This window comes from Ochotona curzoniae, unplaced genomic scaffold, assembly GCF_017591425.1.
Source record: "Ochotona curzoniae isolate NIBS_2020 unplaced genomic scaffold, NIBS_Ocur_1.0 contig_1, whole genome shotgun sequence".
In the NCBI taxonomy this organism is placed as follows: domain Eukaryota; kingdom Metazoa; phylum Chordata; class Mammalia; order Lagomorpha; family Ochotonidae; genus Ochotona; species Ochotona curzoniae.
In genome coordinates, this window is record NW_024464918.1 from 12392082 (window position 1) to 12415911 (window position 23830).

Here is a 23830-nt window from a genome sequence, read left to right on the forward strand (position 1 = left end):
TTGCATTTAGCATCCTCTAAAGACTCAGAAATGATAAACTGGCTTTAGAAAAGTCTAGGTAAGTGATCCCCAAACCTGTTACTTGCAACCTTGCCAGAAATGAACATATGAGCTGTTTTGGATTGACTTAGTGATTTCATTAAATCGAACCACTTTGATTGTTGTTTGCATGTAGAAGATATTTACTGTACTGTTAATCAAGGAAAATTACATCCCTTGTGATGGATAAAGGAACATTGTGAAATGAAGAGTATCTGAATAAAACAATGATGTTGAAAAATGAGTAACACATTGTTCACCAGAGTCTTCTCTGTGTTTATTTTTAAGTAACGATCACAGTGGTGAAAAGGGTGTTAAGAATGTAAGTAGAACCAAAGATAAGACTTATCTCTGATATAATCTGAAATATGAGAGAACTGGTAAAAGGAAATACCTTCCCTACAACAATACCAGGTCAAAAGCTCAAAAAAATTCAGAATTTTTTCAATCAGTAAAAGACTTTCACATCTATAATCAGCTTGTACAAATGTAGCCAGTAATTAATACCTATGGTTATAAATTCCCTTTATGAATAGATTCATGGATAAAAGCAAGGTCAAAGTATTTTTTGACTTAGGAAGCTAGTAATAGTGATGCTACTGCCTGCTGAAGGATGACTGTGAGTGAATGACTCAGAATCTTATTTCAATTTCCTCGTCCCTGAGATCAATAATACACACCCAATCAGCCACACAGGAATGTTCTGAGTAAACAAAAGAAAGCCACAATAACTTATAAGAAATATGAATCATCATAGCTGGTGTATTTTAGTATTATTTAGTAACCGAAAATCTTGGTGACCTCTTTCCCTTCCCATGGTAAGGCAGTATCACTTATTCTGATCACTTATTTAGCTCAAAATTAACATGTCCTTGTTGCTGTTTCAGATACTGTGGAGAAATGTAAAAACTGGAGACTAATCCCCAAGCAATCTAGAATAGTATAGTTTTATAAGTGTTTTACATTTACCAGTCTGCTTACCTGTATTCTATTATTATGATTGTTCACAGGAAACTTGTGAATCGATCCTCAATTGTGCACTGGAAGAGATAAAGCAATTGCATGAGCCACAGAAGCCATGCTGCACGTTCTTCGGATTCCATCTACCCTATAAGATACCATCAGTCCCTCCAGGAGCTGCAGTTCCAGCATTTGGATTGGTCATTGATGGAAAGACACTGAATACCATTTTGCAGGGAAAGCTAGAGAAGAAGTTTCTGGAATTGACCCAGTACTGCCGGTCTGTGCTGTGTTGCCGCTGCACACCTCTCCAAAAGAGTATGATCGTCAAGCTGGTGCGAGACAAGTTGCGCGTCATGACCCTTTCCATAGGTAATCATAGTGGGGAGATGTGTTTGACAACTTGGCAGGGATGACTTGACGAGAGCCCGAGACTACAGGCGGGAGGTGAAGTACCATAGTCGAGTTGCTTAGGCTCAGGGTGATTGTCTCAGAGAATTGAAAATGGGGTAACTAGAAGCTAACTGGAGTAGGAGTAAATCAAAGCTCAGGTTGGCTATAGAAAACCCAAGCTTTAGATAGAGGTTAAAGTCAACAGGAGTATTGAATTCAGAACATTACATTTCTTGGAAATGTTACCACCAACCATAGATTATCTGAATTCTGAAATGCAGATCAACTCATCTGCAGTAATGTGCACATCTATACAATCTCTTGTGCTTATGGTCTTAATGATCCGCTGAGTATTGATGGCTAGAAGGAAGATTGTAAACATTTGAAGTGCCTCATGTTTCATATTATTTCTCAAATGCAAAGCCAGTGCAAAGCATATCCTCAATAAATGCTGCCAAGGTCACTGATAAAGAATTGCTGAGAGAACTAAACCATAATGATGTTGAGACAGAGACATAAAAATGCATGGACTTACCATCTTCCAAGAACAGTTGAAAAAAATTTTCATGATTTGGTCTTAGATCCTCTAGCCACATCACTCTTGGCCATGTTCAACTTCCCGGAAGTTGGCTTATTCAAACTGATGTAATGGCTTAGCTTAGCTTACTCACAAGCCTTGTCCTATTATGCTCCTGAGTTTTTTCACCGCTGCTGTCCTCTATAAAGTACTCCTTCCAATCCCTCCACATTTTGTACTCTTCTGGGAGCTCCCTTGGCACCTAGTACTCCAGAGTTCTGTCATATGTTCTATAATGGCCTACTAAGTGGACTATGAGGTGCTTGAGTAAAGGAACAATATTTCTCTTGTTCCCTATTGGATCTCACAGCAATTACATGGTATATGTGTAGGCCCTTCCTTAGAACTTTGCATGGTTTTAAGTTATCTCTGATCAAGTAAGGTCTGAACATATTAAATGTAGTATTTCCGGAATGAACAATTCATAACTTTTTGTTAAAAAATATTATCGTGACTGGTGTATTTTTTGCAATGTTGGTTATGTTTTGGTATGGCTATTGTATAAAGTAAATTTTATCATGGGTATGTATGTCATAGGGAAAGTGATATATGTAGGGGTCAGATCTTTTTGTGTTTTTGAACATTTATTGGGAGTCTTGTAACATATCCCACTGCATAAGGGGAGACCTAGGGACACTCCTATAGAGTGTGCCAGCCTCTCTTCTTCCTTTATGGGCAAAGAAGATGGTTTTCTCTTCTGCACATAAAATAAGAAATCTATTACCTATTGTGAAATGGTGGAACTTTTTTATAAAAAGCAGTACAGAACAAAAGTAAGGGGGAGGAAGAAAGAATGCAGGAATCAATCTGTAACAATTACATCCTACTCTTATACGCTGAATTGTCATCCTCTTCAGAAATGTAGACACACAAAGCTGTAGCCCAGTACTGATTCCCTGAAGTCAGAAATTGGCTCCACTGCCAAAGCCACGGAAACAAAACCAGCAGGGTGAGAAATAGCCTGAATCCACACCTCTACTCCTGTTGGTGTGCTAAGAAAAGAGGTTTTAAAGGTTAGATTTGTTCTGCCATGGGCAAGACTAAAATGGTGCATTGCCATGCCATCAAGAACAGAACAGTTGGTCTAATAAAAGCTTCCTATAATAATGGAAGTTTTAAGAGCAGTGCATATCAAATAATGAAATGAAGATTTACTCTCTCATCCTTCTAATTCCATATCCTGTAACATAAATTATATAAATTGAATACAGCTTATTCTGAGAAGCTGCTAGAAAAAAAAAAAAGTGGGGCCCGGAGGAGGATGAAAACAATGTGGTCTGTGTCAGGGGTTGACAAACCAAGGGCCACAGCCTACTGCATTTTTTTTAAGAGATGCTTAGAATGGTTTTTTATGTTTCCGAACATAACCTTTATAAACGACAGCTAGCGTTGTAGTGACAAGCAGGGTTTATTTTGCTTGTTGACTCACAAAGGCTGACCCTTTACGGAGGTGAGCTCATTGTACCCTGGTTTCAAAGATAAAGCTCTGGCGAAGAGTGAGGGACCTGGAGAAGATCTCATAGCACACAACCATGTTCAGAGCTGCACATGGTTACTTACACTTAGTCATTAACACTAACTGCACCAGCCACGTTCCAATAGCAGCAAGCGCTGGTGGTTGATTGTTTGGTTTTTTTTTTTTTTTTAATTTGATTGTGCAGCTTGAGAGCATTTCCATTAACACAGAAAAATGGTCTTAGTGTAAGGGAAAGATACAACAGTGAGTGTGAGATTTCTTGGCTTTTAGTCTGGTGTCCTGAATGTGCTGAGCTTGGGTGGGGAAATGGTCTATCTAGGTTTCCTCTATTCAGAAGCAAAATGGAGCATGGGAACCTTGTACCTGGCCTTGGACACCGCTGACTGTGTGGTTTGCCTGTCATAACACTCTAGTTGGCATGGCCTGCTCAGTATACTGGCGAGCTAGATTGAGTTAGGGAAGACTATTGGTTTGAAATTCAAAAGATCTGAGTTCCAATTCTGCTGCGTGTGTTCACTAGCTGGATAACCGTCAGTAAATGTCTAAATTGTTTAGAATCTCTACTTGTTCACCAGCAAGTTCATAACATTGGTAAAGGGCATTTAGGTGAGATACCAGCATTGCGCAAGTCTCAACCACCATTGTATCCTCGAAGGCTTATGACTTTTTTTTCATAATTTCCTTTATTTTATTAATTACATTGCCTTACGTGACACAGTGTTATAGGCACTGGGATTCCTCCCACCCCTCTCAAAACCCTCCCCCCATAGTGGATTGCTCCACCTTGTTGCATTACCACAGTTCAAATTCAGTGGAGATTGTTTCATGAGAAGTATTTAAGAAGCATAAAGTCCAGCATGTTATTGTCCTGATAAGTTCAACGGTTTCTTGGTCTGAAGGTAGAGCCAGCAGAGTATCATCCCAATTAAAAGCCACAACATAACATCATCAATAATTTAGAACATTATGGTATTAATTGACATGATATTGATTAACCAATATGTTAAAAGGAAAATGCAGGTTCTTAACCATATCCTGTGACTTCTTCATAGACATTTGAATTTTAGTTTATATACAACTGGGTTCTATACACCTTAAAATGGGTATAGATTACTATTCAGTTGTCTGATGTCTATTTTCATTTTGGTATTTAGTTGTTTATAGTGTTGAAGCATGATTTTGCTGAACCTGGTTGTTTTTCAGGTGGTCTGAACTGAAGCCTAATAACTGTTATGTGTGTGCCCCCTCACATAGAAAAGTTAGTAGTAATTGAATTTTTTTTTTTTAAAGTGGGACTGTCTGGGCAAAGAAAAAAGCTTGTTCTCAGATGAGTTACTAGAACAATGATTTCCAAAATCTATTCAGAGATACACTGACAGGATTCACTGGTGTGCAAAGCAGCACTTAGAAGCTGGACCCCTCATGGTCTCTCTTGTTTCAGGTGATGGAGCCAATGACGTAAGCATGATTCAAGCTGCTGACATTGGAATTGGAATATCTGGGCAGGAAGGCATGCAGGTATTGTCCCTTTGCACTGTTCTTATCTCTTCTTGATTGTGCCTTAATCCTTATTGACAATATAAGGAATTCTCTACCATGTAGGAAGAACTTTTTGCTTAGTACTATATAGAATTTTCTTCTGAGATGCCTTCAAGCATCCTCCAACAACACAGTGCTGGTACTGTGTTATTATTTTTTTTTTTGTAATACAAAATGAGATTACGGGATGCCTTACTCTTTCAAGGACTCTGGAAATATCTGTAGTCTAGAATCAAATCGTAGTTAGTCATTCAGGGAGGTACAAGCGTGCCTTCGAGTCCACATTTCCTATGTGTGACCGCCACCGATATACCAAGGTGTGTTGCTGTTGGTAAGCAGTGACAGATATAATGGCATATGAAAACATTTGTCAACTGCTATTGGAGTCTTCACGAGCAGAATGACTCATATATTGCTTGGTACACTTTCATGGTATACCCAATTTAGCAAAGTTTCAGCTTAGAAGAAGCATAGTAACTTGACCTGCTAACTTTTCCTGTTAAAAGAACCCACCCTATTTTGTTGGCTTTAGAATTTGTAACAGTTGCATTCTCAGCACTTGTGTGGAACTGTTGGCATTGTCTCAATTTGTTCATGAGGATAAAGGAGCACTGACCATGAACCCAAGAAATAGTTTTGTGTTGCCTCTGAGTGTCACGTCCGAGCACTGTGTGAGGCATTTCATAGTCATTCTATCAGGGAGGTTAATAATCACCCTGCCCCTGTGTGTTGGGCATTGGTAACTCATTGTTTTCAGATATGAGATCAGATTTAGGGAGTTGAAATCCCCTGCTGATGAATCATACCCACATCTATAACCGGATACACCTAGACCTGCCTGCTGCTCTTAAGACAGCACTGTAAACCGTATCTCATTCTCAGTAATCCCAAGTTCAAACAACACATTTCAGCTGCAGGTAGAGGTAGAGCTAGCCAAGCTTTAGCTCAAATAAGCTGTCCCATGAGGCAGTGAAGTGTGTTGGGAGTTTGAGAAATACCGGAACAGAATCCCCTGTTGTCTGGTGAATTTTATCTGTGACATGGGGTTTGACACATAGCAGGTTGCAATAAATGGTTATAGGATAAGTGGTTGGAGATGATCAACCAGACTATACCCTTTATCTCTGTCTGTATTCCTGGCATCCTAGTGAGATTTGCATTTCCCCAAAAGGTAGATGAGGGCATCAGAACCCAGAGTCACGGAGAATCAAGGGTCTTAGGGACGTTTCCAGCTGTGTACCTGTAATTAAGAATCACCCCCCAAGGGAACTCTGCAGGTCACACTGATGGCTGTGATGAAAGCTCACAATTCTCCTCCCTTCCAGGCTGTCATGTCCAGTGACTTCGCCATCTCCCGCTTCAGGTACCTCAAGAAGTTGCTGCTCGTCCACGGCCACTGGTGCTATTCACGCTTGGCCAGAATGGTGGTGTACTTCTTCTATAAGAACGTGGTGAGTGGCCCTGCAGCAACACCCCCTGCTGCCCCCGCAGGTCTTGCAGGTCCTGGCCCTGGGGACAGCACAGAGAATGAGTCAGGCTGACCTGCATGTTTGGATGTAGAAACTGTTTTAATAGCTCTGTGATCTTGGGTGAACAACTTAATTCTCTGGGCTTTAGTTTCCTTAAGAGAAAAAGGGATGATAGTTTATTTTCATGAAAATGTAAGAAAGGGTGATACTGTATGAGAACTATTGGACAAATAGCAGGCAGCAGGAGGGGTTATGAGCAGGAACTCAGGACTCAGATATACTGTTTCCACTGTAATATTTCCATATGTGGAAATATCTGCCAAACTTCCATTTTACCATGTGTAAAGTGGAGGCAGTAATGGTATGTTTTTATACATGTGGGATGCTTAAGCTGTGGAATTGTACATTTTGTGGGGAGAATGCATAGTTTTCCAAACCATTCTGCATCAGATTTGTCCAATGGTTCCATCTACAGATGACACTAAGAAAATGGGGCCTGAATTGATTAACTCAATTCAAGGGTCCTATTTGGGTGGCAGGAATGCATTTGTTTGTGCCCTCATGCCTGCCTTACAGCAAGCTGGAGTCAGGAGCTGGACATCCAGCCTAGGCCCTCCTGCAGAGGATGTTGGGCATCTGAAATGGTATGCTAAGCAGTAGCAGAAATACGCAACCCCCCCCGGCTTTATTTTTTGGTTATTAGGAAACAGATTTGAATATATATGATCTTAGGCTTCCTCTCTGGACAGCTGCTCCCAAGGCAGAGCTGTACCCCAGGGCTTGGATGGGGGGAGGTAAAGGTGTGTAACTAATGTAAGACTTCTACGCCAGAACTGAATATCTTGGCAGCAGCACATCTCCTTGCTGAAAGTTCTTGCAGGTGTTGTTGGTGTTGTTGTGTGAGTGACGCATCTCTGGTTAGCTTTCTCTGAGTCCCAGTTTGTTCATCAACAAGAACAGGGAGGCAATCCTCCATATGTCTATTAACGTACTGTGTGCCTTGGAAATGGTGTTGTGTTGCAAAGACGGTGTTGGGGTGAGAAACAGAGTGGTGTCTGTGTTGTTAGAACAATCCATGGTTAATGATGGTTACAGAGTATTACTGTCTTAAGGAAATATAGGAATGAGTTATGCACTCTAGTTCTATATAATGCCCAAGAGCCTCCAAATATCATCTGATTCTTGTTTGTGTAAAACCCAGGGTAATAATAGAGAAACACAGCAGTTAAGGGTGCCTACAACGTAGCATTTTATTTATTAGTTGAGTTTCTTGCTGTCCCGGTTTGTCCCGGTTTGCCATTCCAGCCATGCGAGTCACCCTAGCTGAGGAGTGAGACAGTCTGTCAAAGTTCAATGTATCTAAGTAAACAGTATGACAAATAATAACGTAAATTCAATCAAGTGGATGGTAATATTCTCTCAGCAAGTCTATGGGAACAAGTCAGTCTAGTTGACTAGACACGCACTCTGAGAGGTTTTTTTACTTAGAATGCAAAATATGCCTGCTTAATTGGGGTGGGGGGGAGCATGCAAAGATTCTTTTGAATAAGCACTGCCTCTTCTCAGCTTTAAATTTGAACGGTTCCATGCAGCCACGCTTTCAAAGTGCCGATGACGTTTTTGGCCTGATGCTCCAGCCGCCCCGGTAGGTATTCATTGTCTGTTCGTTGCAGTTAGAAGGTGAAGAACTGCGATGTCTTCCACATCTGAAACCAATTTCAGAGAGTATTAAAAGCCTGCATGCTGTGAAATGTGAACATTGAATTGACTGTGGAGTTCAACACTGGAGTTTCTTCCAGGCATCCAATCTGAGACATGCTGCTTACTTACCAGGGCTGTTCTGTGTGTGCAGTGCTATGTCATGCTGCTCTTCTGGTATCAGTTCTTCTGTGGCTTCACTGGCTCCACCATGATCGACTACTGGCAGATGATATTCTTCAATCTCTTCTTTACGTCCGTGCCCCCTCTCCTGTTTGGAATCCTGGATAAAGATGTGTCTGCAGAAACACTGTTGGCATTGCCCGAGCTGTACCAGAGTGGGCAGAAGTGTGAGGTAAGTGCTAGTTGAGTGCAGTAGCATGGTCGGAATGCTGCCGCCACTTAATTGCTAAGGTCACACATTGAGAAAGAGCTGGGAGTTAAAGCCCAACATTCCGACTTGTCTGTTCTCCATTGCGTCTGTTCTGAGAAGCTAAGATGCTGAAGGTTGCTTGTTGGCATGTGTAGGGACACAGAGAAGCTACTGTGCAAGAGGTGCACAACAGTAGGCAGAAGCATGAGGTAAGTGCGATTGGGGGGGGGGGGGGGGGGGGGGAGAGAGAAGGAAGACAGCGTGGTTGGTAGGGAAAGAAAGAAAGAAAGAAAGAAAGAAAGAAAGAAAGAAAGAAAGAAAGAAAGAAAGAAAGAAAGAAGAAGAAAGAAAGAAAGAAAGAAAGAAAGAAAGAAAGAAAGAAGAAAGAAAGAAAGAAAGAAAGAAAGAAAGAAAGAAAGAAAGAAAGAAAGAAAGAAAGAAAGAAAGAAAGAAAGAAAGAAAGAAAGAAAGAAAGAAAGAAAGAAAGAAAAGAAAGAAAGAAAGAAAGAAAGAAAGAAAGAAAGAAAGAAAGAAAGAAAGAAAGAAAGAAAGAAAGAAAGAAAAGAAAGAAAGAAAGAAAGAAAGAAAAGAAAGAAAGAAAAGAAAGAAAGAAAGAAAGAAAGAAAGAAAGAAGAAAGAAAGAAAGAAAGAAAGAAAGAAAGAAAGAAAGAAAGAAAGAAAGAAAGAAAGAAAGAAAGAAAGAAAGAAAGAAAGAAAGAAAGAAAGAAAGAAAAGAAAGAAAGAAAGAAAGAAAGAAAGAAAGAAAGAAAGAAAGAAAGAAAGAAAGAAAGAAAGAAGAAAGAAAGAAAGAAAGAAAGAAAGAAAGAAAGAAAGAAAGAAAGAAAGAAAGAAAGAAAGAAAGAAAGAAAGAAAGAAAGAAAGAAAGAAAGAAAGAAAGAAAGAAAGAAAGAAAGAAAGAAAGAAAGAAAGAAAGAAAGAAAGAAAGAAAGAAAGAAAGAAAGAAAGAAAGAAAGAAAGAAAGAAAGAAGAAAGAAAGAAAGAAAGAAAGAAAGAAAGAAAGAAAGAAAGAAAGAAAGAAAGAAAGAAAGAAAGAAAGAAAGAAGAAAGAAAGAAAGAAAGAAAGAAAGAAAGAAAGAAGAAAGAAAGAAAGAAAGAAAGAAAGAAAGAAAGAAAGAAAGAAAGAAAGAAAGAAAGAAAGAAAGAAAGAAAGAAAGAAAGAAAGAAAGAAAGAAAGAAAGAAAGAAAGAAAGAAAGAAAGAAAAGAAAGAAAAGAAAGAAAAGAAAGAAAAGAAAGAAAAGAAAGAAAGAAAGAAAATCTTTAAAAAAAACCTGAGTAGAACTTGTGTAGTTCCACTTCACTCAGGCCTCTCCTCAGTGACTGCTACCAGTCAGAAAGAAAGAACGAACGAACCAGAAAGACTTACTTACTGTGTAGTTCCAGTTCACTCAGGCCTCTCCTCAGCGACTGCTACCAGACAGAAAGACAGAATCTGACAGACAGAAAGAACCAGACAGAAAGAGTGGAAACCAGAGAAAGAGTGGAGAGAGGAAGGAAGGGAGGGGGACAGACAGAGAAAAGAGAAACCCTGCCCTCAGGTTCTGCAGTTTCCTCACATACAATACTTTTCTGCTATATTTGTCATTTGGTACTGAGGATGTTGCAGCAGACCAGTGACTATCTATTTATGTCTCAAATTAATATGGCATTATCCTGGTAAAGAGATTTTATTTTATTTCATCCCTCCCAGCAGACCCCAGGCTGAGAGCCACTCGGACTAATTACTAGTGTGTACCTGTAACTTAGGGCCTTCGGAGAACCAAGCCCAGTAATAATCCAAAGCCTGAAGGAGTGAGTAAGGCAGCAGCCAAGTAGAGGGACAAAGGAGACAAGACAGTTCTATGTATCTAAGTTAGCTTCTTACTGTACCCTTCCCATAGGCATCCTAGCTATATACTACAAGATATACATAGTCTATTACTGAAACATGTACCATTAAAAAGCATCAGTGTGGCAAAAACAAAGTCAGTGCCAGGTGTTAAGCCTAGCAGTTACAATACTACTTAATATATTTGAGCCCACGTTTTCTAACACGGGAGGCAAACAGCACCCTGAGCTTCCTAGTGATGCAGATCTTGGCAGGCAACCGCGATGCTTCACATAGCTTGGTTTCCGTCACCTGGATTGAGTTCCCAAATCCTGCCTTCAGCCTTACTGCTTCCCTGCCCCACTGCAGGCATTTGGGAGTCGGTCATGGGGGAACTCTTTATCTCTACCTCTGTAGGAATCCAGAACAAGTTAAGGTAAAAGCCACCAAGTAAGAAGACTTCGCACGAAAGCCACTGAGCTCTGTCTCTGGGAAGCCTTGATCCTGGCTGCGTATGGGATATGCCAGGGATCTACATTTTAACAAGTGTACAATAGCAAGAGTAGAGAGAACATGATAATAGTACTAAGTATTAAGGCCCAGTTACATTAATTCTCTTGAGCCACAGTTACATAAATTTTGGGGAAAAACCAATTGTAAGAAAAACACTAGTATCCAGAATTTTTATGAAGACTGCCTTGCTTATACGGAAAGCACACAAGGAAACATTTTCCATCCACCTTTTTACTGCCTATTTGTAACAGCCAGAGCTAAACCACGCTGAAGCCAGGCAGCTCTCTGGATGCCCTAGCTGAAGCCCAGTGAGAACTATCAGCATCTCCCCAGTCCGTAGAGGTGTACATTTCGGGCCATCATCGACAACTCTCCAAAGCCCATTATCAGAAAGCGTGATTGCAACTAGCATGGTCAGAACTCAAACCCAGCACACCAATGTGAGATCTACGAATGGGATGCACAGGTCCCAAGTGGTGGCTTTACCCGTTCTACATGCTGCCCCCACTTAATTCCTAAGGTCGCCCAGTGAGAAAGAGCTGGGAGTTAAAGTCCAACACTCCCACCTGTATGTTCTCCATTCACTCTTTTCTGACCACCTGAGGTAACAGACGCTGTAGGTCCCTTCTTGTCATCCCTAGCCACACACAGAAACAACTGCTTGCAAACAACAGAGTTCACTTCAGTAACAGTCATCAAGGGTATGCTCTCTCCTGGCAGTGCTACAATCCACTGACGTTCTGGATTACGATCATGGATGCAGTCTACCAAAGCCTCGTCTGTTTCTTTGTTCCTTACCTGGTAAGTTGTGGTCACACTGCAACCAGGTACATTGCATGTAGGCCTGGTTATGCCTTTCTGGACATTTCAATGCGATGATCCGCAGGTCACATCTAACCCAGGGTCTTTGAATAATTACCTTACTTTCTGGTCACCTTTCACAATCAAGATGTTATGACACTGGGTGTCTACTACACCTGTTTGTCCCATACCTGGCTGTATTTGCACATGTACTGTTTTGCAGCATGGTCACTACAAGTGTTTGATTTTACAATCTAACGTATCCCTCTAACTTCAAAGCAAAAAGTTCGGAAAAGCCAGAGATAACTTTCATAAAGAGCAGTTACCTGAGAGCAAAGGTTACCAGTCCTAGCCCTGCTATCCAGCTTAAATTACTGAGACCACAGGCATATTGCACACTTAACACAGGTTCCACATAGACTAATTCCCACCAAGTCAAATGTGAACCTTACCTACTGTTGGCTAGGATAGACAGCTATCTTCATCCTTCCCAATCTACAATTCTCTCCCCTGCCAGGCTGTGTTTGCCATTGGCCTTCCGTGTGCTCCTCTATCAGTTCCCCAAAGCTAGTACCTGCACATTTGTGCTGCGCCGGTTTCTTCTCTCCACACATATCTTTGATGATACTTTGCATTCGTGCCTTCCTGAGCACACCTCACAATGCACATCTTTTTCTCCTCTGCAGACCTACAAGGACTCTGATATTGATGTCTTTACCTTTGGGACGCCAATCAACACCGTCTCCCTCACCACAATCCTCTTGCACCAGGCAATGGAAATGAAGACCTGGGTACGAGTCCCAGAGCCCCTCTGGTTTAAAAAACTATACTGCTTTTTCATTGACTATATTAGTATTTCTGACTTGTCTACCTATGCTACAGGTCCATTCGGCAAGTGTACATAGCTCATTCCTCTGCCCCACTTCTGCAGGCATGAAAGAGGTCAAGTCAGTAGAATTCCTCACGTCAATCTGCTTAGCATCTAACCAGGCTTACAAAACTAGTACTAAGTAAATAACTGGCAAAAATTGAATATGTATGTTGAGAAGAGGCTTAGAGGTATTTCAGGGACAAAGAAAACATACTGGAGGCTGTATTAGGTAGGAAAGCTTCCCATAATTTGCAAGTGAGATAGCACGTTACTGCCTGCAGATAACTACATTCCAAACATGTCCAAATAACACATTTTGACATCTACAAAGTCAATTTCTGCCTTGTTCATTGACTTCTTCCAATTAGTGACAACTATAAAAACTTGAAAGTATATCCTGGACAGTGATTTACATCATTTACTCATATACTATCAGGTAACCTCTAAGAGCTCACTGTGTATTGGAAAACGCCTTTTAACAGAAACACTATTTATACGGCATCATGTTATATATTTTGATATACAGAATAAAATGATTCAATCAAGTTAACTGTGCATCAACCCATCCTTTGTCATGAGAACATTAAAAGATATTTTCATCATTTTAGAATATACCATACACTATGATCAGCTGTGCCACCCACGCAGCACAAGAGATCACTGTAATTTATTCTTCCCATCTATTTCCATCATACATATTTAGAAACAGATAAATTTGAGAAACTTGCCCAAAGCAGTTCAGGATAAAACCAAGTTTGGAACCCTGACAGTGTAGCAGTCTGGGCAAATAAAAATGAGTACTAGCACTTGCAGACCATATTCCAAACTGATTCACCCTTTGAGCCCAACTGAAAACTTGGAAAAACTGCCCAACATTGCCTCACCATGTTCCTAAGTTCGGCAATGGAATTTGTATTCCATCCCCTACCCTCACCACCTGCCACCATGACCACCATAGGCCAAACCAGGCCCTGAGCAGCCAGACATTCTGGGTCACCAAGTTCCCATTTTCAAAGTTCCTTCTGCTCCAGCACATGCCAGTGCCAGAAAAGATGGAACTAAGTATAGGGCAAAACAGTAGAGCACAGAGCCCAGTGCCCGGCAGAGACTTGGACCTCATTTACCATTTCATTCAACCTGCTCCACTCAAGAAACTGAGCTCAGGAAGGGGAATAAGCTACCTTGAGCTTATGAGAAGCTGTGGGCAAGGGAGGTGAGACCCAGAGACACATATTAGGACCTGAGCCAAGTGAGGACGACATTTACAGCTCTTTAAAAAATGAAGAATGGTCATTGACATGAAATACGCATTTTGGGAAATGCTGCTTAGATTGGACAGCAGTAAGAACCAAATTGTCAAAATGGGATCTCATCCAGAATGCCACACCAACATGAAAAATGAGAAGGAAGTCTGCCTAGGCTGACACCACATATACAAGTCACAGGAACAGAAAACTAATGATAGTGAATTACCTTCTGAAGGGATCATCATTGAGCATGACAGTGAGTCAATGCATCTGCAGGTAGTGCCTTCCACTGATACGGCACTGAGAGGGATGATGTTGAAGTCCCCTAGAGGCTATGAACCTGTTACCTTCACAATACTACAGTATTACATTGGAAAAGGAAAAATATTTGACAGGTAGATGATATTAGCGTAACTTCCTTCTAAGACTTTGCAGATTCACACTTTAATTACAGAAACACTTCAGCAACAATAGCAAAGACCAAAAAACTTAGAACTGTAACAAAAGGATATTTTATGCTAGAGTCTTGCTTATAAATAGGATACAAATGTAACTTTAGTTTTTATTTCAAAATCAGAGTTATAGAGAGAGATCTTCCATCCACTGGTTCATGCTGCAAACATCAAAGCCAGGTCAGTTCAAAACTGAGAGCCAAGAGTTTCCCCTGGATCTCCTATGCAGGGACAGGGGCCCTGTTCTACTATCTTCCCAAGCCATTGACACCACACTCGACTGGAAGTAGACTGTCCAACACTCAGACTGGCACCCATATGGGATGCCAGCACCGCAAGCAGAGTCTTATCAGGCTAAGAACATGTTTCCATATAAGAATTCACTTACTACCTTAAAAACTTAATAATTGGGACCGGCATCAAGGCAAAGTAGACAAAGCTGCCGTATGCACTGGTAACATCCCATAGAGTTACCAGTGTGTGTCCTATAGAGTTACCAGTGTGTGTCCTAGCTGATCTCTTTACAATATACCCCCTTTTGCCGGCCTGGGAAAAGCAACAGAATATGACCATAGTGCTTAGGCCCTGCCACCCATCTGTGAGAACCAGATGATGCTCCTCGCTCAGCCCTCACTACTGCAGTCATTAAGGGAGTGAAACAGTACATTTAAGATCTGTACCTCCCATTTTTTTTTTAAGCAAAGTCCTGAAGATTATTTACGGTTTATCATTGATGGAATGAGGGAAAGAAACATGGAATCAGAACATTCTACTGCCTAGGAAGATTAAAACAAAACAGAAAATGAGAACAAATATGTAAAATAATACAAACACCAAGGTTTAAATTATTTTGAATATAATAAACTCCCCTTTTAAAAGCAAAAAAAGTAGAACCAATTAGATTCCATATTTAAATGGCTAGGATACATTTTCATATGTAACATACATAAAACCCTGCTGCAATAAACTGTTGAGCTAAATAATTAACTCTGGTTAGGACACCACAGTTCTGTACCCGGCTGCCTAGCTTTGAGTCCTGGCTCCACTCAGAAGTCTAGTCTTCCTGCTAATGCATGCCACAGGAAGCATCCAAGCAAGGGTGAAAGCCATGGGTCCCTTTCCCCCCCAACGGAGACCAGAACAGAGTTTCTGGCTCCCAGTTCCTATTGAGTCTAGATCCACGCACTGCAGGCTTTGGGGGAGTTAACAACACACAGGAAATCTCCCTCACATACATACACGATGAAAAAATTAAACACTATTCCCCAAACCCACACTTATCCTTTACCTACCTATAATGAAAATGACATTCTCCATCACAAAGGAAAGTGAAAGAATCAAAACTAAAAACCAATGTTCTCTGATAACATGCAGTAAATAATAATAATTTAAAGTACCAGCAAATGAAATGTAACATGCTTGGATATTTGTTTCCAAGGCCAGTATTTTTGCCAACTTAATCATGTCAGGACAACTACAATGCACCATGACCAGATCATCAGTTAATGGTGTTAAAATTCTGATGCTCCACTCTCCTAGTAAACACAGGAAAAGGGTTATTTTAGTTTGTACACACACACACACACACACACACACAAGTCGTTTCTGCAGCAAGACACATTTATGCTAAACCCCAAATTCTGCCTACCTTTTTGAGGACAGTAAGCATCACATATTCACACAGCTTACCAGCAAACAAAAATTGGTAAGTGATAAGCATAAGCTAATATTCCAGATATGATTACTGAATAAGTGTGCTATTTATGACTATAAACCTATTATATTTGAAAAGAAAAATAGAACATTTAGAAACAAAACCTCTAATAACTATCATTTGTTTCAACGGTTGACTTAATAGAAAATAGAAATAGCTGAGAGATTTAGTACATATCAGTACAGAGGACCCACAATATAAACAGAAGCAAAAACAAATACAATAAAAGGTTCACTAAGAAATAAAGAAGATTATCTGGAAAGGCCTAATGTGTATTTGCTTAAAAGCTTGAACTAGTAAGAAGTAAAACAGTCTGACATTGTCTGTACCATAATTTCGGGGCACACTTAAATAAGAACCTGATGGAATGACTCCTTGTGAAGGACCATACTATTATAACAACATGGAGAAAATCACCCTGGGGGTGGGATTTGCAGGGAGGGAAATTCCAGAGTCTACCAAATTGTGTCATAAAATTCAAACATTCAAAGTAAATATTCAAAACAAAAGTAGTACAATAGCTATATTTGAAATATGAAACATCAGTCCAGATGTAACATTAACTGAAAAAAAAAAAGGTTAACCCACATAATTCCAGTAACAACCAGGAGCCTGAAACTGAATTCAGGTCACCCAGACGGGTGGCAAGGACCCCTCCGTGAACCAAGCATCACCTGCCGTGTTCCACGGTGCTCCCTAACAGGAACCTGGATTAGGAGCTGTGTCACTGGCACTCGACTCAGGGTCTCTGACACAGTATGCAGTCAATCCAAGTTGTCAGTTCATCTGCTGCGCCACATACCAGTAACAATGATTTCTCTCTAAGAAACAACAGATGCAGAGATGGCTAAACTTCCCAGTAGCAATAGTGGAAAAGAGAAGACAATAGAATGCGTTTTAAATATGCTGAAAGAAAACAATGCAAACAAAAATTCCATTATGCGTGGAGAAATCTTTCAAAAAGGAGAATGAAATAAAGCATCAGAGAGTGTCAGCAAAAAAATATCAGATAGATGGTCCAAAATGCAAGGAGCATGAAGGCATAAGAAGTCCTTAATATTTAAAAAAATTATTATTGCCCATATTACTCAGTAACTGTAACTTGTACTTTCTTAATCACATAAAATACCGATAAAACTCTTATAATCACTGGAACAGTATAAGAAACTAAAAAAGCTCTAAGAAAAAAAAATCCAGCATAATTCTCTAACACAAATCATCAACAGCTTTTGGAAAAAGCTCACCATCCCTATTTACCAGAAAACTGCTAATTAATGCAAGAAAACCATTCTAATCAAACGATGGTTTCTCAAAAACAACAATTAAAAATAGTGCATACACAGAGAAAGAGAATGTGAACATGCATTGGTAACACAATTATGAAACAGGGTATGGAAATTTCACAACAACCAAAAAACCTAAGGCAGAACTCTTATGCTAGTATTAACAGAGCTGGGTCAGTACTAACAGTGCAAAGCATCTAAAAGTAGTAACTGAGGTCCCACATGTATTGCACCACTATTCACATTGACCAGCGTAAGCTCAGCTGTGATGACCATCAATGCATACTAGATCAAGAAGACGTATTTGTGCAGTGGAATGTGATTCAGACTTAAAAATTAAATCCTGACAACATGTCTGGAACTCGAGAACATTATCTTAAATAAGCCAGACCCAGACACACTTAACAAATGTTCACATGCCACTTTCATGGATAGACACAGCACAGAAAAATCGCACAGAAAACCAGTAGATTCACGGTCATTAGAAGCTGAGAAGGACACCGGGATGTTCAACTAAGGGGTGCCAGGATACAATTCAATAGGAGTAACAAGCTCCTTCCTATAATGCCATAATGTGACTAGAGTTCACAATAACTCTACTTTTAACGAACCTGAAGGAGCAAGGATGTCTAACAAATAAGTATCTTCTATGAATGTGAAAATGATTACCTTCAATTCAACATTTATACATTGTCTGTATCAAATAACCATATTGTACCCTATAAATACATGCCATTGAGTATTGATTAGGAATAAAAACGTTCTTATTCCAGTTAAAATACAAAACGAAACAGCAAGTGCTGGTCAAAATAAGAATTAAGGGAACCCTTGCCGACAGTTGGTGACCATGTGTATCAGTATAGCCACTGTAAAAACCACTGGAAAGCATTCTCAAAACTAAATAAAACACATAAAACTACACAGGATGCAACAATCTCAGTGCTAGATTATATCCAAGAGATATGAAAACATTCTTTCCAAGATACTGCCGATGTGTGTTTATTCTAGCACTACACGCAATAGCCCAGAAATGACCTCCATCCGGTAATAAAATGGACAAAGAAAATGTGGGGCATGCACATAATCAAATAAAGGTTTTACAATTTTAAGCTTTAAAAATGATAATAGCAACAGTAACTTATGCTTCAAAAAGTTCATGAAAAATGGAATTAAAAATGTAAGCTGATTTTGGTGCAAATAACTTCCTAAAAGTTTCTTCATAACACACAGGCAAAGCATAAACTGATTTGGCTATGCATGGATTTCAAAACTTTGGGACCAAACTAAGTTGCAGATCTTATCTTAACCCCTTCTTTCATGAACTTTCTGACAAAGGGGAACAAAGCGATTAACATACTATGCAGATTTTGGGTAATTTAGAAAGCAAGAAGAACAGTTGTAAACTTGACATTACTGCATAATCTGTGAAAGAACAAAGAATGGGGAACTTACCTCTCTGCAAAAAGAAGTAAATTTAAATTATATGAGAGTCTTAACATGTTTTGAAGAATGAGAAAAAGAGAAGCACCAAATAGACCACCTAAGATCGGAGAACACCACCCTGCTTTAAAAGCAAGTCCTTGTCATGTGTAGAACAAAGCAGGCGTACCACTGAAGGGTACAGAGAAGTCACATGGAATTTTCTATTTCTCTAACCTAAAGAAAGAAACCACACAGCAAACTATAAAGAGTAGCAGGGAAATTACAGCAAGTCACAGGTGAGATGGAAGATTCAGGACCAGAATGGCAGATAGAGGGATATTCTCTAAACTGTTCACTTTTACCATGTTTTCAGGCATGTTTCCAAAAAAATAAATGATTCACATTTCAAGTCAGCTTTCTACACTAACAGCCACCCTTCTTCTTCCACAGACCGCCATCCATGCCTTTATCGTGATAGGCAGCTTCCTCATGTACTTCCTGGTGTCCCTGCTGTACAACGGTGTCTGTGTCACCTGCAACAGTCCCACCAATCCCTACTGGGACATGCAAAGGCAGCTTGCTGACCCCATCTTCTACCTCGTCTGCTTCCTCACGCCTGCCGTGGCTCTTCTCCCAAGGTTTGAGCACTGTGACTACTACCTTTTCTCAAACTTGCAGTCTTCCCTTGATGAAACAGTTTTTTGTAAGCCAAGAGGTTACTGATAGAGACCTGCAAGCTACTGCTTCAGAGAAATGTTCTGCCTTTTAAATGAAATAAAACTTTTTACAAGAAGCAAACCATGAGCCTGAGGGGACACATCATCTCCCATCATCTCCCATCATCTCCTTTGGAGCCTGGCCCCTAGGCAGAATGACCATAGCAGAACCACCAACATCATCCTCCCTATGGGGAGGGACATCAGACATGAGCGAAACACTTTTATGTACACTTCTTAAGTCAAGGATGCTGTCATCACCCCTGGCCAAACACCAAACTCTTCTATACTACAGCTCATCTGAGGTATAGAGGAGCCGCCTCTCACACTCACATTGCTGAGATTTGCCTTAGATAACATCCTCGTAGCCAGGATCCATCAGGCTGCTCTGGCGGTCTAACACAAACCCTTGACAAGCTGGCCAAAGCTGTGAATTCATGTGTGTGAAAAGGCATGTACGCAGGCCACGTTAGAGCTGTGGAACAGATGAGGACCAAGTTAGGAAACAATAAGCAAATATTTGCTGGATAGGTACTCTAACATTTAAGTTAAATTTCTGTTCAAATCTTAACTGAAAAAGGCAAAGTCATTTTCCCAGATACTAAGAGGATTAATGGCATGTAAAAGTTCTAGGGACTGTTGACTATTACCATGAACAATTTCTGTCATCTCCATGATAACATATGTGCTGTAGGAAACTGTTTACTTAAAGCTATAGGTTGTGTTTATTGTAACAGTTTGATGTAGCTCATCACTTAAGACAGTTATCCCACCCACCATGACCTCACTCAACCTGGTCCAACTCAATCAACATTAAAGGACAGCACAAATTCACTTCAATTACTAACAAGTGCATGACAATTGCCTTACAAACAACACAAACGGACCTGGACCCAGCACAATGGCTCAATATCTACATCGTCACCTTGCACACGCCAGCATCCCATATACGTGCCAGTTCCTGTCCCAGCCTCCCCACTTCCCATCTAACTCCCTATTTGTGGCTTGGAAAAGCAGTAGAGGATGGCTCAAAGGCTTGGCACACTACACCCATGCAGGAGACCTGGAAGAAGCCCCTTGCTTCAGATTGGTTTAGCGCTGGCCATTGCAGCCACTTGGAGAGTGAACCAGCACACAGATCTTTCTCTGTAACTCCTTCTGTTTGTAAATCTGCCTTTGCAATAACAAAATAAAATATTTTCAAAAAAAGATGTTAAGTCCCTAACATACTAACCTTAAAGCACAGCCTCCTGATTAGGTACTGATGAGGAGGTATTAGCCTGCTGAACACAGGATGAGTCTGAGGACTGACACGTCATTACCGCCACTAGAAATATTAAGGGTGAGGAAACAGATGTTTGTAACACTTCATTATTCCATCATCCATCCCATAAACCTGTTCTCAGCATATGCCATCAACTGGGACCAAGACAGACCTAAGGAGTCTTCCTTGAGATCACCTGCTAACAGCTATATTTGCATATCACCAAGTTCTGACACTTCTACCTGATACTAATTTCTGAAATCCATTTTCATTCCCCATTTCTATAGCTCTCACCATAGGTAGTTTAAGGTGGAAACGCTATAGCATACTTCACTTACTATTTTGTATTTTATCATTGTCCAGTACAAAGGTATACTCATATTGCCTAGTCATCACCATCTGAAACCTCCCCCAGGCTTTTATAATAACTCACGAAAACAGAAGCATGACTCACTGTGTTGCCCTGCTTTGGTCCTGCCAATGCTCTGGGTCCTAGTTCCTTACACTCTACATTTTACTTATCATGCGTGGATTTGGGTTTTCACCCCTTGCTCTGCCTTGGTCCTCACCTTAAGTATTTATTTCTCAAGGTTGTCCTCCCAAACCCGAGCAGGTGTGTGGTGCTCTATTTTGCTCCTTCCATTTCTAACTAAAAGTGTTTTGTCTTTATTCACAGTTTAATATACCCCAGGGACTGACCCTTTCTGGACACATGAGAATTAGCTGTTGCAAATGAGGGAAGAGGAATGATTTAAAATAATGAAATCCCATGAAATCTTTCCTACAACACATTCTACCTCACTGGGAGATGTGGGAGGGAAATGCGGAATGAGTCCATGAAAATTGCCAAAGTTCTTAGAAACCCCTTCCCGTTGTGCAATCAGCCCAAAGTTTTTAGAAAGAATAGAATGGAGACATTTTTTATGAGAACCTAAACATGATGATCCTTCCCAGACAACTTGCATTTTAGATGATGAAACTAAAACCCAGGAAAGAATTGGAATTGTCCACTGTCACAGACTTTCTCCATGCTCCAACTAACAGAAAGAGATACACCCTACCCTTATTTCAGAGTAAGATCTACAATCTAGCACAGCAGAAGAACCCTAGATTGGTCAACTAAGACATCTTTTCTCAGGAGACCATGGGAATCTGGTCTCCTCATATGCACTGTATTTCTTTGCCTGGAAAAAAATGACAAAATAGTGATGCTATCAACTCTGCATGCCACTTGCATCTAAGGAACCAGTGCAGATTGAAAAACTACTTTGCAACTCAAGTTCCACACATGAGTTAGTTGTCTGAATTGGAATGACACTGAAACAGAACTACTGCTTTGTGCATCGTAGACTGAAAAAAAAAATTACCAGCTCTGACCATGAGCTGACCACTGACTCTCAATACCTCAGTTTCCTCATGTTACCACAAAGGGAAACAAAGTGCAGTCACGTGTGGCCTAACAATACGACACACATCCAATACTGCATTGTTAATCTTATCAGTATGCAAACATCATTCTTGCACAGGTTCTGAGACCATGACATCACTAAGCATATAATCCTATTGGACCATGGTCTGTCATTGTCCAGCTATACAACATATGGCTGTACTAGTCACATTAGATTATTAGGAGAATGAAGTGAGTTAATTCACAAAGCAATTACCAAAATTATTTTAATACTATCACTATTCTATTACTCATCATTGCTGTTGAGACCCGCACCAACACTGACCAAGCATCCATCTACTAACTGTCTGGTGTACAAGGGAAACAGATCTTATTCTTAACATGAAGACTTGCATGCTAAGGCATCTTTCAATGTTGAAATTCCAAAAGTAAAATCAAGTATGTTTGTTTTTCTGTTTTCCACCAGGTACTTCTTTCTATCCGTACAAGGAACCTATGGGAAGTCTCTGATCATAAAAGCTCAGAAAATTGACAAACTACCCACTGACATAAGAAACCAAGAAATTCAGAGTTGGAGAAACAAACAGAGACCTACCCCTGTCCCTCAAGGGATTCAGCCCAGCCAGCATCTATTACCACCTGTCACAGACCAGAGCTTCAGAACCAGCACCACAAAGAACTCCAGCCCCCACAAGCAGAAGCATGTTGAAGATTGGGTACTCCATGGAGACAGAGACAGCAGGCTGCACATGACAGATGACCTATGCTCGAGGGACTCCTCAGCCAAATTCTCATCTGGGGAGCATCTCCTGGGGTCTGACAGAACAACAGCTGCAGAAGCCTACATCAGTGGACAGACCAACAGGGCCAGGACCCCAAGCCGGAGCAGCCATCGCCGATCCCAGAGTTCCCTGACCATATGAAGGGACTGAAGACATCTTTACAAGCTCAGAAGAGGCCACCCAATCACTGGCCTAAGTAACCCAGAATGGTTCCTCTTCAAAGAGGAAAGAATGTGTTAATCCAGTTTCTTCCCACTGGGCTTGACTTCCTTTCAGGAAGTTGCTTGCCACAAGGGGTTTAACACAAAGGAACTGGAAACCTAGTGGGCCTCTAATGTCCTCCAGCTACCAGCACACCTTGCAAAGCAGAGTTTTCACAGCAGGCTATGTTTCTGTGGTATTGAATTCTCATGTTGTTGAGCTGAAACACATTCTTCTGATCTTTTCTACCAGTGAAGCCTACAACCCAATGCAATGAGACCACAAGAGTACAACATTTCAAGAAGTTGTGTTTATCAAGGCACCAACAGGATATAGATGTTCCCAAGCTTGTCAAACCATCTCTCCCCTCAGTATCCTAGGATCTGTGCACACAGAGCTTCCTAGCAGGCCTACTCAGGGAAGCATTAACACTTTTTCCATTCACACACAGTTGGGCCTGTTCTATGTTTCTAAGCCAAAGACAAGCAACATCTACAGATGGAAGCTATAATAAGTGGGTCACTTTTGTGGATTAGAGGATCATAGCTAGTGTAAGAGACCTACAGTTGTTCGATACACCGAATATTCTTGTTTTAGCTAACAGACCATGTATCCCACCATCTGGGAAATCTGCCCTGAGGATATAGGCAGCACTCTCCTTCTAAGCTATTTATTGTATTTATTTTCAAATGAAACTACCATCCTCATTCAGCTCTTAAGAAATCAGTAAAGAGCAGCAGACCTTAACTCATCTGTACCCCAACCGGCCAATATAATGAAATTAACTCTGGGCTGAAAACAAATG

General features: G+C 40.5%; 1 protein-coding gene and 1 long non-coding RNA gene across 2 annotated transcripts in view; one reads left to right on the forward strand and one right to left on the reverse strand.

Annotated features, from left to right (window-relative positions):
• Positions 1 to 23470, forward strand: part of ATP10B (ATPase phospholipid transporting 10B (putative)) — a 102731-nt gene extending 79261 nt beyond the window's left edge. Inside the window, exons 15-22 of the mRNA XM_040985302.1 lie at positions 1050 to 1371; positions 4888 to 4964; positions 6311 to 6436; positions 8307 to 8507; positions 11585 to 11665; positions 12352 to 12456; positions 19105 to 19292; positions 22509 to 23470. Of these exons, the coding sequence (XP_040841236.1) occupies positions 1050 to 1371; positions 4888 to 4964; positions 6311 to 6436; positions 8307 to 8507; positions 11585 to 11665; positions 12352 to 12456; positions 19105 to 19292; positions 22509 to 22965 (1557 nt within the window). The 3' untranslated portion in view covers positions 22966 to 23470. The remainder of the gene's footprint in view (positions 1 to 1049; positions 1372 to 4887; positions 4965 to 6310; positions 6437 to 8306; positions 8508 to 11584; positions 11666 to 12351; positions 12457 to 19104; positions 19293 to 22508) is intronic.
• The window catches only part of LOC121159916, a 116566-nt gene continuing 100938 nt past the window's right edge, over positions 8203 to 23830 (reverse strand). Inside the window, exon 4 of the long non-coding RNA XR_005884467.1 lies at positions 8203 to 8480. This is a non-coding gene — a long non-coding RNA (uncharacterized LOC121159916). The remainder of the gene's footprint in view (positions 8481 to 23830) is intronic.